This window comes from Larimichthys crocea, chromosome XX, assembly GCF_000972845.2.
Source record: "Larimichthys crocea isolate SSNF chromosome XX, L_crocea_2.0, whole genome shotgun sequence".
Lineage (NCBI taxonomy): Eukaryota > Metazoa > Chordata > Actinopteri > Sciaenidae > Larimichthys > Larimichthys crocea.
In genome coordinates, this window is record NC_040030.1 from 3,502,175 (window position 1) to 3,516,351 (window position 14,177).

Sequence of the window (14,177 nt, forward strand, 5' to 3'; positions counted from 1 at the left end):
GATTACTCAGAAACGGAAAAAGACTGGTCGTCAGAGTTTATCAGAAAAATACTCGGTGACAAAACAGGAAAAAGGAAAAACATGACTAAAAGAAAACAGAAAAAATAACCAGAAAACAGGAAAAAAATTCAGAAAAAAAAAACAAGAAAAAATTTCTTAGAAAAACAGGAAAAAAATTACTCCAAAAAAGAAAAAATCATAGACGAGCACAGAAAATTAAACTCAGAAAACAGAAAAAAAATTACCACAGAAAACAGAAAAAATGACTCAGAAAAACAGAAAAGATTACTCATGAAAACAGAAATAAGATCACCCAGGGGAAAAAGAAAAATTAGCACAAAAAGCAAGAAAACAAAACCAAAATACAGTATACTCGAAAATGTAATCTTGTTTTGTTTTGTTTTTCAGTGAAGTTCCGTACTCACTACATATTTTAAAGGAATGGAACCTAATATGCATTATATATATATATATGCTAGGTGGAACAAAAACAGTTCCTGTATTATTGATGTAGCACACGTCGGCCATAGGGGGGTGAGCCGCGCGGAGGCAGCACGGAGGCGCAGTCAAAGCTCACAGACGAAGAAGAAGAAGAACTTGTTGTTTAATTCATGCCGGTGTGTTAGCCTGAACTTCATTTTCCTCCTGAGGAGAAAAAGAAGACACCGCGGAGAGAGTGAGACACGGAGCGGAGAGTGAGACACGAGCGGAGAGAGAGACACGGAGGCTGGGAGAGCACACACACCGGCTCACCCTTCACTGAGTCCGGGTAAACATTCCAGTCCGGAGCGTAGCTTAGCATCTTTAGCAGTCCTTTGTAACGGTTAAACTCAGGTACTAACGGGCAGTAACGGCCGCTCTGTGACCTTTATACCGTCATAACCGTCGTTTACACCTGGTTACAGGTTGTATAACGTTTATAACGTGTGTGTTTTTCTCACACTGACACAGAGCAGAGCAGCGGTCAGCTAACTCACGGCTGAAGCTTATTTGATAAAGTTAGACTGTTTATTTATGAGATAATTAATTAAATTAAGATAATTAGTGAAGCGCGTGTTGTTCAGGCGTTTTTACACTTAATTAAAGTCCAAAATATGCAGATAAAGTGATTAATAGGAGAGTAATGGGAGTTTAAAGCTGATTTTCTCACCTGGTTTTTGGCTTTAAAAGGAGTTTTAAGGAGTTTTGGTCTGTAATTATCAACAGTGCTGTCAGGTGATGGAAACTGTAAATATGTTGAAGAAGCACGTGAAACCACTTAAAGCCCTTTAAAATGGTTTTGAATATCTGAAATGCATCTGTAAGATACAAACAGACACAAATTATAATTTTATGAGTTGTAACATTGAGTTTTTTGCCTGTAATTTGTTTACATCGACTGTCAGTGTGAAGTCAGGTTGGGATTGAACCAATTCTGTGTTTGACACATGTAGAAAAATGAGTTAGATCGCTGCAAAATTCATGTAAATCACTTAGATGTTTTGAAAATAGCTTCAAATAAATGTGTAGCCACAAAGTCATTAAATTATATTAATTTAATACAGATTTCATTGATTTATTTGTCAGAATTATGCGTAACATTTGTTGCATTCGAGTTTCTTGCCTCAGTATTGACTCGGACTGGAGAAATTTGAGGTTTAACAGATCTGTTAAACATATGTTAAAAGATCACTGTAAAATCCAACTTAAAGCACCTTAAAATGTTTTAAAAAATATCTGAAATGCATCTGTAAGATACAAAAAGCACAAATTATATGAATTTAATCAGTTTCATTGATTTTGTGTCAGAATTAGTGTACATTGAGTTTCTTTGCCTGTATTTGTTTACATGCTGTCAGGTGAAGTCAGGTTGGGATTGAACCAATTCTGTGTTTGACACATGTTAGAAAAATGAGTTAGATCGCTGCAGAATTCCAGTTTTAACACTTCAGATGTTGTAAATAGTTAAAATATAATGTGTAGCCACAAAGTCATAATTATAATTTATCAGATTTCATTGATTTATTATGTGTAACATGATTAGTTAGATTAGTTTCTTGCCTCAGTTGTGACTCAGCGGAGGTAAATTTGAGATTAATCTCTTAAACTATGTTAGAAGAAGGATGAGGGAAGATCTGTAAAATCCAACTTAAAATGTTTTGAAATATCCGAATCAAGGTGTACAAAATGTCAAGCCACAAAAGTCATTAAGTTATATTTAATTTAATCAGATTTTCTTGGTTTGTTTGAGTTTTGGACTCGATATCTTGTCAGAAAATAATCACACACATGATGAATCTTGATCTGTTTCCATCGAGCTCACACTTGAACCACATATTCCTTCTTAGTCTCGGGGTCTCTTGTTTTAAGGAGCCTAGTGGTCACAAGGCTGTGGAGGAAATGTAGCTTTAGGCCGGTCGCTTATGCCACTTTTATAATGAAGCTCTTGTTTTCCGCTGTGTGGTGTGTTTTCTGCTGAGAAAGCTGTGCGAGGGTTTGATTTCCTTTCCTGCTGCCTTCTGACCCAGAAAGAAAAGCAGCAACGCAGCACCGTGTTCACTTTGTGAAGACGAGTTCAGAGTGTGAAGACGCCGTGTGAAACCTATATTAGAGAAGTGGGGTTTAACCTTTTTGTAAAAGGTGTAGTCATCCCCGTCCTCCTGTGAACTCCTCATAATCCTCTGAGAAAGACTTCGGTTCAGGACTTTGTAGAGGTTTCTGTTAATGCTCGACATAGGCTGATGTCCACAGCTGTGCAAACTAAAACGGAAAGTGTGTTTAGTTTGTAACAACGAGCTGCAGTGTTCTGAAATCTCTCCAGAGAATTAGAGTCAAGCATCAGACGAACAGTCGACTGTTTTATTTGTTTCGAGTCGTGTTTTTTCTGGTTTCTTCAGTCCTCTGTGACTGTACACCGAATATCTTTTGCGTTGTGTGACAAAAATGACCATTTCAGGATGTTATCATTAACCATTTTTATGGACCAACAACTCAGTCAGTTAATTAAGAAAGTGGTTCACAGATTGAAGGAACGATCGAGATGAGCCGTCCAGTTCTTGTGGACTCAGCAAGTCTGTGGTTTCGCCTGTCAGGTTATCAGAGGTTGAGAAGATTCCTCCCACACAGGTTTCTAATTTCATTTATTTATTCACTTAAATGTCATGAATCATGATGATTTTCCTCCGTTGGGTCGAAAACGTCTGAATTTATTGATTGCCCTGACTGATTGCTTTGTGGTCACCGCGTGCTGTGCGACTGATTTTGATTCAGACGTTTTGGAAGCCTTTTGGCCTTGTCGGGTTTAGGTTGGAATCACAGGTTCAATCATAAATACATAGACGTTACGCGTGCTGAATCAGGTGAGCTTAGACGTGATTTCGTCTCTTCATTTCATCACTGCGTCTTTTGTGAAAATCAGAACAGACTTGTGGTCGTTCTCACACCGAAAAAAGAGGAAACCACAACCTTCCCTGTCAGAGACAGACTGTTCTCTGCGGCGACTTTATGATTGATAACTACAATAAAAGATCAAGAACAGGAACCAGAATTTTGTTCTTTATTTTAAACCCATTAACTTCCAAAGTGGCCGCTAGTCCACGCAAATAATAAAACTATTATTAGTTATCAAATTAAGTGACGTCCGTAAACGTCTTCCTGCAGCGGTGGCAGCGTTGCTGGTCGGCAGCGTGTGACTTTAAAAAAAAATAAGGAGAAATAGTTTTGGTTAGTGTTTTACAATCGAGACAGGAGTGTGCAGGAAACCATGATGTTGTCGGTCTGATGGTGAACATCACCTTTTGTAATCGTCTCTGTGTTTGTTTTTGTTTGTTTTTTTGGTCTCACAGTAAAGCACCTAATCTACCCGGCCAGCGGAGTCGCCCACCATCATGTCCCCATCGGTCTGTTGATGCTGACGGCTTCTCTTACACTGTGCGGAGAGCGGCGGCTGGAATGCAGCGCTGGCCCAGTGTTTCCAGGAGGCGGCGCTGCTGAGAGGCGGAGTGTAGTCTGCCGACCCGGCCATGGACGACTTCACCACCAGGACCTACGGCACCAGCGGCCTGGGCCTGGACAACAGACCTTTGTTCGGGGAGACCTCGGCACGGTAGGAGCCCGGAGGAAGAACGATGATGCATCTTCATTTAGCTTTTACAGCAGGAATGTGATTAATGAATAAAGGTTACAAAGTGTGTAAGAGTGAAAAACAAACAATTAAGAGATAAACAAATATAAATGTGTTTATATATGAGAGAAAGAACGGTAACAGGACACTACAACATCTCATACAAATGAATCGTTTTTACATTACATATTTATCAAAGATATGATTTTATTCTGAAAGGATCAGCTGTTGTGTTGTTATAAGACAACATATCTCTAAGAAAGAAACAGACTTGTTAGTCAGTATTTTTGTTGTTTGTTGTTGATGGAAAGATTGGATGAATTTGTATAACAACGATGTTGTTCTGGCAGGATCGAATCAGCAACCTGGCAGTGGGGGGATTCACGTCTCTGGTTGTTTTAGTAATTACAAATCTTTCCTGCTGTACATGTTATGTAGCGTGTTCAAGACAGTTAATATACTTCTGAAAAATACTAATACTAAAATTACTTATCAAAAACTAACAGCCCACGTGATTTTTAACTCGATCACTCTTCACTTTCTCCTCATCTTCTTTCATCTCTGTCTTAGTACGGTTACATTTGCACACTCCTGTTCTGGCACGACACCGGACTTAATTTCGCACAGTCGCCCCAAACTCTCTCTCATCTTCTTCTCCAGTGATCCAAAACACCTTGTACAAACACTAACACTTCCCCCGTGCTCTGAGTTTACTCAACAGTGAATGTGGAGTAAAGTTGATAGGCAGTAACCCGTCGTACTGTCGTTACGCAGTGTTGTACACTGCTGTTTTTTTTTTTTTCTCCAACCTACAAAAGAGTTCGAGGAGTCAGTTCGGATCTGTACTATGACTAAATAAAATCAGATATGTAAAGTATGCATGTACTTTTTCCTGGAACGCGTTTAGCCATCAGACGGGTGGTCGTTTCGGGTCCTTGAGCTCGTTTTAAACGGTTATAATCGATCTGACATTCGAGCTTCAAGCGATTCTCAACGCTGCACGCCGTCGCCACGGTACTGGATGTCGCATTTTTCCGTTAACACATGAAGGTCCTTTTTAATAATAATTTTTATTTTTTACGGAGGTCGTTTCTGGGTTCTGAACATCGATAGTCAGCCTACACGTGATAAGACAGCTGCTGGCAGCTCAAACGATGACTCAGCTCTTTTTACTCGCCTTCTTCAAAAGGAAAAGTGTTACTACATTTTCCCATTTCCCTGACGTTTTGGGTAAATCAACACACACACACACACACACACACACACACACACACACACCACACACCACCACCTCGCCTCCGGCAATGCTGCTGTTTGCAGTGTCACATGTTTTGATTAAGCACCTGAAGTCGCAGATACTGTATACTAAAACTTCCCAGCATGACCACTCAAACTCCAAATTGACTGAAGTCTGTTTAACCCTCGACGCTTGCAGACGAACAACTGACAAAGACAAAAGACACGATCGTCATGAATGAGCATTAGTAAAGTTTGTTTGCGTGTTTCTCCCGTCTTGTCTTCCAGTGACCTTCATCTGTTCCTTTGTGTTCCCCTCGCTGCCGCCACGGCCGCTTAACATCTTCTTCGCCGTGTGCATCTGCTTCGTGCGGATCCACGATAGTGCTGGTAACAAACAATGACGATACGAACCTGTCTTCTTATGTTCAGGAGAACTTTTTAATTACAGCAACTTTAGAGCTGACAAGATGTTTCTAAAAAGTCGCGCTTATCAGACTTTTATATTAAAGTTATACTAAGTCTCTCTCAACTAGATGTTTTTGCTGCAAAGTCTTTCCACCGAACAGACAAAGTTTTGCTGAAACGTGTCGTTTTTTTTATTTTTATTTGTTCAGTTGTTTCTTGGTTTGTTGGTCTCGACTACAACACCGGCTCTGTGTAAAAAAATGTCTTTTTAAATCAGCGTTTGTAGAATATTTAATAAAAACAAGTCAAGTTAATGTTCAGTTTCGTTTTTCAGAGAAATCCTACAAACAGAACTGAAACAACTAGCGGATGATCCGTCTTTAGTTTGATAGCTGATTAGTTGTTTTCCGTCGTTTTTAATCTAAAATGACGGCTTTGCTGCTTACAGCTGTTTTTTAAGTTGCATATTTGGAGGTCCTTTTTACACAAAATACTCAGAAAAAGAACTTACTCAGAAAATTAATCAGAAAACAGGAAAAAATTACCCCGAAAAACATGAAAAATTACTCCGAAAAACAGGAAAAAAATACCCCGAAAAACAGGAAAAATTACTCTGAAAAACAGGGAAAAAAATACCCCGAAAAACATGAGAAATTACTCTGAAAAAGAGAAAAAAATTGTCAGAAAACAGGAAAAAAATTACTCAGAAAAAGAGAAAAAAATTAGTCAGAAAACAGGAAAAAAATACTCAGAAAAACAGGAAAAAATTACCCCAAAAAACATAAAAAATTACTCAGAAAAAGAGAAAAAAATTGTCACAAAACAGGAAAAAATTACTCAGAAAAAGAGAAAAAAAATTTGTCACAAAACAGGAAAAAAATAGTCAGAAAACAGGAAAAAAATACTCAGAAAAAGAGAAAACAAATTTGTCAGAAAACAGCAAAAAATTACCCCAAAAAACATAAAAAATTACTCTGAAAAACAGGAAAAAATTACCCAGAAAAAGAGAAAAAAATTGTCATAAAACAGGAAAAAAATTGCTCAGAAAAAGAGAAAAAAAAATTGTCAGAAAACAGGAAAAAAATAGTCAGAAAACAGGAAAAAATTACTCAGAAAAAGAGAAAAAAATTAGTCAGAAAACAGCAAAAAATTACTCAGAAAACCAGGAAAAAATTACCCCGAAAAACAGGAAAAATTACTCTGAAAAACAGGAAAAAATTACTGAGAAAAAGAGAAAAAAATTAGTCAGAAAACAGGAAAAAATGACTCAGAAAAACAGAAAAAAATTACCCCAAAAAACATAAAAAATTACTCTGAAAAACAGGAAAAATTACCCCAAAAAACATAAAAAATTACTCTGAAAAACAGGAAAGAATATGAGAAAAAGAGAAAAACATTGTCATAAAACAGGAAAGAATTTGTCAGAAAACAGGGAAAAAATTACTCAGAAAAAGAGAAAAAAAATTGTCAGAAAAAAACAAACCAAAAAATTAATTACTCAGAAAATGTAATCGTTTTTTTGTTTTTGTTTTTCAAGTGAAGCTTCCATATCCATCTATATAAAGGATGGAACAATAAACAGTTGTCCTGTATTATTGATGTGCACACGGTCGGCCACTGGGTGGCGGTGAGGCAGCGCGGAGGCAGCGCGGAGGCTGCAGTCAAAGCTCACAGACGAAGAAGAAGAAGAACTTGTTGTTTAATTCATGCTCGCTGTGTTAGCCTGAACTTCAGTTTCCTCCTGAGGAGACGCCACGGAGAGAGTGAGACACCGCGGAGAGAGTGAGACACGGAGCGGAGAGTGAGACACGGAGCTGAGAGAGAGACACGGAGGCTGGGAGAGCACGAACCCCGGCTCACCCTTCACTGAGTCCGGGTAAACATTTCCAGTCCGGAGCGTTAGCTTAGCATCTTTAGCGAGTCCTTGTAACGGTTAAACCTCAGGTAAGCTAACGGCAGTAACGGCCGCTCTGTGACCGTTATAACCGTCTATAACCGTCGTTTTACACCTGGTTACAGGTGTGTATAACAGTTTATAACGTGTGTGTTTCTCTCCACCTGACACAGAGCAGAGCAGCGTCCAGCTAACTCACGGCTAAAGCTTATTTTGATAAAGTTAGACTGTTTATTTATGAGATAATTAATTAAATTAAAGATAATTAGTGAAGCGCGTTATGAGATAATTAATTAAATTAAAGATAATTAGTGAAGCGCGTGTTGTTCCAGGCGTTTTTACACTTAATTACCGCCAAAATATGCAGATAAAGTTGATTTAATATGAGAGTAATGGGAGTTTAAAGCTGGTTTTCTCACCTAGTTTTGGCTTTAAAAGGAGTTTTAAGGAGTTTATTGTCTGTAATTTATCAACAGTGCTGTCAGGTGATGGAAACATGTAACATATGTTAGAAGATCACTGTGAAATCCAACTTAAAGCACCTTTAAAATGTTTTGAAATATCTGAAATGCATCTGTAAGATACAAACAGACACTAAATTATATTTGTATGAGTTGTAACATTGAGTTTCTTTGACTGTAATTTGTTTACATCGACTGTCAGGTGAACTCAGGTTGGGATTGAACCAATTCTGTGTTTGACACATGTTAGAAAAACGAGTTAGATCGCTGCAAAATTCATGTTAAACCACCTCCAGATGTTTTGAAATAGCTAAAATATAATGTGTAGCCACAAAAGTCATTAAGTTATATTAAATTTAATCAGATTTCATTGATTTATTTGTCAGAATTATGCGTAACATTTGTTGCATTCGAGTTTCTTGCCTCAGTATTGACCAGATCTGTTAAACATATGTTAGAAGAAGTGGTTGGATCACTGTGAAATCCAACTTAAACCAACTTCAAATGTTTTGAAATATCTGAAATGCATCTGTAAGATACAAAAAGCCACTAAATTATATTTAATTTAATGTAATTTCATTGATTTATGTGTCAGAATTAGTTGTAACATTGAGTTTCTTTGCCTATAATTTGTTTACATTGACTGTCAGGTGAAGTCAGGTTGGGATTGAACCAATTCTGTGTTTGAAAAATGAGTTAGATCGCTGCAAAATTCATGTTAAACCGCCTCCAGATGTTTTGAAATAGCTAAAATATAATGTGTAGCCACAGAAGTCATTAAATTATATTAAATTTAATCAGATTTCATTGATTTATTATGCGTAACATGATTAGTTAGATTAGTTTCTTGCCTCAGTGTTGACTCAGCTGAGGTAAATTTGAGATTAATCTCTTAAACTTATGTTAGAAGAAGAAGTGGTTGGATCACTGTAAAATCTTAAACCACTTTAAAATATCCTGAATTCAATGTGTACAAATGTCAAGCCACAAAAGTCATTAAGTTATATTCAGTTTAATCAGATTTTCTTGGTTTGTTTGAGTTTTAGACTCGGGTATCTTGTCAGAAAATAATCACATGAATGAATCTTGATCTGTTTCCATCGAGGCTCACACTTGAACCACATATTTTCCTTCTCAGCTCGGTTAAGTCTCGGGGTCTCTTGTTTTTAAGGAGCCTAGTGGATCACAAGGCTGTGGAGGAATGTAGCTTTAGGCCGGTCTTATGCCACTTTTATAATGAAGCTCTTGTTTTTCCGCTGTGTGTGTGTTTTCTGCTGAGAAAGCTGTGCGAGGGTTTGATTTCCTTTCCTGCTGCCTTCTGACCCAGAAAGAAAAGCAGCAACCCGCAGCACCGTGTTCACTTTGTGAAGACGAGTTCAGAGTGTGAAGACGCCGTGTGAAACCGTATATTTAGAGAAGTGGGGTTTAACCTTTTTGTAAAAGGTGTAGTCATCCCCGTCCTCCTGTGAACTCGCCTCATAATCCTCTGAAAAGACTTCGGTTCAGGGACTTTTGAAGAAGTTTTTCTGTTAATGCTCGACATGAGCTGATGTCCACAGCTGTGCAAACTAAAACGGGAAGTGTGTTTGGTTTGTAACAACGAGCTGCAGTGTTCTGAAATCTCTCCAGAGAATTAGAGTCAAGCATCAGACGAACAGTCGACTGTTTTATTTGTTTCGAGTCGTGTTTTTTTTAATGAAAAAATGTGAATATTTTCTGGTTTCTTCAGTCCTCTGTGACTGTACACCGAATATCTTTTGCGTTGTGTGACAAAAATGACACATTTCAGGATGTTATCTTAACATTTTTCACCATTTTTATGGACCAAACAACTTTAATCAGTTAATTAAGAAAGTGGTCCACAGATTGAAGGAACGTATCTGAGATGAGCCTCTTCAGTTCTTGGTGGAAAAAAACACAAAAACTCTGTCGGTTATCAGAGGTTGAGAAGATTCCTCACACACAGTGTTTCTAATTTCATTTATTTATTCACTTAAATTTCATGAATCATGATGATTTTTCCTCCGTTTGGTCGAAGAACGTCTGAATTTATTGATTTGACTGACTGATCATTGGTTTGTGGTCACTGCCGTGCTGTGTGACTGATTTTAGTTCAGACGTTTGGAAGCTCTGTTGGCCTTTTGTCGGGGTTTAGGTTTGAAAATCACAGGTTCAAATCATAAATACATAGACGTCTGAATCAGAGTGAGCTTAGACGTGATTTCGTCTTCTTCATTTCATCACTGCGATTCTTTTGTGAAAGATCAGAACAGACTTGTGGTCGTTCTCACACCTGAAAAAAGAGGAAACCACAACCTTCCTCTGTCAGAGAGACAGACTGTTCTCTGCGGGCGACTTTATGATTGATTAACTACAATAAAAAGATCAAGAACAGGAACTCAGATATATTTGTTCTTTATTTTAAACTCCATTAACTTTCACAAAGTGGCCGCTAGTCCACGCAAAATAATAAAACTATTATTAGTTATCATAAATTTAATGTGACGTCCGTAAACGTATCTTCCTGCAGCGGTGGCAGCGTTGCTGGTCGGCAGCGTGTGACTTTAAAACAAAAAATACATGGAGAAATAGTTTGGTTATTGTTTTACAATCGAGACAGGACGTTGCAGGAAACCATGACGTTGTCGTCTGATGGTGACATTCACCTTTTGTAATCGTCTCCTGTGTTTGTTTGTTTGGTTTTTTTTGGTCTCACAGGTAAAGCACCTAATCTACCCGGCCAGCAGAGTCGCCCACCATCATGTCCCCATCGGTCTGTTGATGCTGACGGCTTCTCTTACACTGTGCGGAGAGCGGCGGCTGGAATGCAGCGCTGGCCCAGTGTTTCCAGGAGGCGGCGCTGCTGAGAGGCTGAGTGTATGTCTGCCGACCCGGCCATGGACGACTTCACCACCAGGACCTACGGCACCAGCGGCCTGGGCCTGGACAACAGACCTTTGTTCGGGGAGACCTCGGCACGGGTAGGAGCCCGGAGGAAGAACGATGATGCATCTTCAGTTTAGCTTTTACAGCAGGAATGTGATTAATGAATAAAAGGTTACAAAGTGTGTAAGAGTAAAAACAAACAATTAAAGTAGATAAACAAATATATAAATGTGTTTTATATGAAGAGAAAGAACGGTAACAGGACACTACTAACACCTCATACAATATGAATCTGAGTGTTTTACATTACATATTTATCAAATATATGATTTTATTCTGAAAGGATCAGGCAGTTGTGTTGTTATAAGACAACATTATCTCGGAGGAATAATATACACAGACTAAATTTATTGTTGTTTTTGTTTTTTTGGGGGGAATTTGATGGAAATATTGATGAATTTGTATAAGCTGATTGTTTTTCTGGCAGGATCGAATCATCAACCTGGCAGTGGGGGGATTCACGTCTCTGGTTGTTTTAGTAAGTACAAATCTTCTCTGGTGTACATGTATGTAGCGTTGTGTCAAGACAGTTATATTACTTGTGAAAAAATACTTAATTACTGAAAGTTACTTATCAAAAACTAACAGCCCAACGTGATTTACTCTCGTCCAGCAGCTGTCTGCTCGCTCACTCTCTCACTTTTCACCTCTGTCATTATTCTACGGTTACATTGCCCAGCTCCTGTTCTGGCACGACACCAGCTTAATTTCCCGGCAGCATTCGCCCAAACCTCCTCATCTTCTTCTTCTTCTCCATGATCCAAAACACCTGTGGTACAAACACTAACACTCCTCCGGTGCTCTGAGTTGCTGTGGAGTAAAGTTGAGGCAGTAACTCGTCGTACTGTTCGTTATCGCAGTTTGTACACTGCTGTTTTTTTTTTCTCCAACCTACAAAGAGTTTGAGAAGTCGTTCTGATCTGTACTATGACTAACAAAATGCAGATATGTAAAGTATGCATGTACTTTTTCCTGGAACGCGTTCAGGCCATCAGACGTGGTGCGTTCGGGTCCTTTGAGCTCGTTTTAAACGGTTATAATCGATCTGACATTCGAGCTTCAGAGCGATTCTCAACGCTGCACGCCGTCGCCACGTGTACGTTATGTCGCATTTTTCCGTTAACACATGAAGGGTCCTTTTTAATAATTAATTTTATTTTCTTACGGAGGTCGTTTCTGGTTTCTGAACATCGATTAGTCAGCCTACACGTGATAAGAACATCTGCTGGCAGCTCAAACGATGACTCAGCTCTTTTTACTTCTCCTTCTTCAAAATGAAAAGTGTTACTACACTCTTGTTTTTCCTGACGTTTTGGAGTAAATCAACACACGCACACACACACACACACACACACACACACACACCCTCGCCTCCGGCACTGGCTGCTGTTTGCAGTGTCACATGTTTGATTAAGCACCTGAAGTCGCAGATACATGTATACGTAAAACTTCCAGCACGACTCAAGCTCAAACTCCAAATTAACTGATGTCATGTTTAACCCATCGACGCTTGCAGACAAAAGACACGATCGTGCTCCGTCATGAACGAGCGACGTAGTAAAGTTTGTCTGCGTGTGTTCAAGTTTCTCCCGGCTTGTCTTCCAGGTGACCTTCATCTGTTCCTTTGTGTTCCCCTCGCTGCCGCCACGGCCGCTTAACATCTTCTTCGCCGTGTGCATCCTGCTCGTCTGCGGATCCACGATAGTGCTGGTAACAAACACTGATCGATACGACACCTGTGCTTCATTATTTTCAGGAGAAATCTTTTAATTACAGCAACTTTAGAGCTGACAGATGTTTCTACAAAGTCGTGCTTTATCAGACTTTTATATTATAGTTATAACCAGGTCTCTTCTCATACTTAGAGACAAGACAACGTTTTGCTGAAACGTGTCGTTTTATTTTATTTTTATTTGTTCAGTTTGTTCTTGGTTTAGTTGGTCTCGACTACAACACGGCTCTGTGTAAAAAAATTTCTTTTTAAATCAGCGTTTATTTGAATATTTAATAAAAACAAGTCAAGTTAATGTTCAGTTCATTTTTCAGAGAAATCTACAAACAGAACTGAAACAACTAGTGGATGAATCAGTCTTTAGTTTGATAGCTGATTATTTGTTTTTGTCGTTTTTTAATCATAAAACGTGACGCTTTGCTGCTTACAGCTGTTTTTTTAGTTCATATTTGGAGGTCTTTTACACAAAACAAACAATCTGAAGACTTCTCTCTTGTTCTTTTCATCATTTCATCATAAAAAGCTTCAATTGGAGATATAAATAAAGGTTTTCCTCCATTTGTTTTGTTAGTGGGAGCTTTGTTTCTGAGCCGACCTCGCTCTTCTTCCTGTGAAACGACTTCCTTCCTTACGACTCCCATGTTTCTCCCTCTCAGATATTCTGGTACCGGCAGGGCGATCTGGAGCCTAAATTCAGGAAACTGATCTACTACATGCTGGTGTCCATCGTGCTGCTGTGTCTATGTGCCAACCTCTACTTCCACGATGTCAGGTAAAGGCAGGGACGAGGAGGAGGAGGAGGAGGAGGAGGAAGAAGGGAAGACATGGCCTTGACAGACGGAAATGCTTTGAAGGACTACGTGCAGAGACGACGTAGAAAAAGGAAAAACACACTAACATGAATGAATTCCCCACCTGACCTGCAGCATTCCTGCAAGCCTCGGACCAAAACCAGTGAAACTCGATGGTTAGAGTGGGACTGAAACATAACACACACACACACAGACACACACACACACACACACGTCACAGTGTAGAAATCATGATGTACTGTTAGAGGCCATAAATCTGCCTGGAGACACACACAGCTGGAGGATGAACTCTGAATTATTTCAGGTGTGTTTACATGCACATAAACGTCTTTATGTACAGTCTCACTCGTCACGACAAGTACTTATTACAGAACATGAACAGTCTCACTCGTCACGACAAGTACTTATTACAGAACATGAAGAATTTATAATGAGTTTATAAAGAGTGAGAACAGTTAAAGGAAAAATCTTTTTCTCTCTCCGCTCGATTGTATTTATATCTTTAAACTGAAAAAAAAAGAGGTGAAATGTCGCGTTCAGCTTTTTGTCGAATTATATAAACATATTAATCACGCCTCATAATCAC

The 14,177-nt window shown here is 38.8% G+C and overlaps 1 protein-coding gene across 3 annotated transcripts; it reads left to right on the top strand.

Annotated features, from left to right (window-relative positions):
• The first annotated feature begins 586 nt into the window (after positions 1 to 586).
• tmem243b (transmembrane protein 243, mitochondrial b) lies at positions 587 to 13,964 on the top strand. 3 transcript variants are annotated; one of them, XM_027272306.1, is made up of 5 exons: positions 587 to 769; positions 10,820 to 11,082; positions 11,475 to 11,525; positions 12,653 to 12,757; positions 13,436 to 13,964. In XM_027272306.1, exons 2-5 carry the CDS (start codon positions 10,981 to 10,983, stop codon positions 13,553 to 13,555), a joined length of 378 nt encoding a protein of 125 aa, XP_027128107.1. In that variant the 5' UTR covers positions 587 to 769; positions 10,820 to 10,980; the 3' UTR covers positions 13,556 to 13,964. The 3 variants fall into 3 exon arrangements, with proteins under 3 accessions (XP_027128107.1, XP_019132485.1, XP_019132486.1); XM_019276940.2 differs by lacking the exon at positions 587 to 769 and adding an exon at positions 7,374 to 7,690; XM_019276941.2 differs by lacking the exon at positions 587 to 769 and adding an exon at positions 7,374 to 7,622.
• Positions 13,965 to 14,177: the final 213 nt, after the last annotated feature.

What these genes read in the sequence shown, in the direction of transcription:
- tmem243b (XM_027272306.1), top strand. Translation starts at nt 10,981, where the DNA reads ATGTCTGCCGACCCGGCCATGGACGACTTCACCACCAGGACCTACGGC. An exon ending in TCACGTCTCTGGTTGTTTTA is followed by an intron (nt 11,526 to 12,652) that starts GTAAGTACAAAT and finishes CTTGTCTTCCAG; the next exon opens with GTGACCTTCATCTGTTCCTT. An exon ending in GCGGATCCACGATAGTGCTG is followed by an intron (nt 12,758 to 13,435) that starts GTAACAAACACT and finishes TCTCCCTCTCAG; the next exon opens with ATATTCTGGTACCGGCAGGG.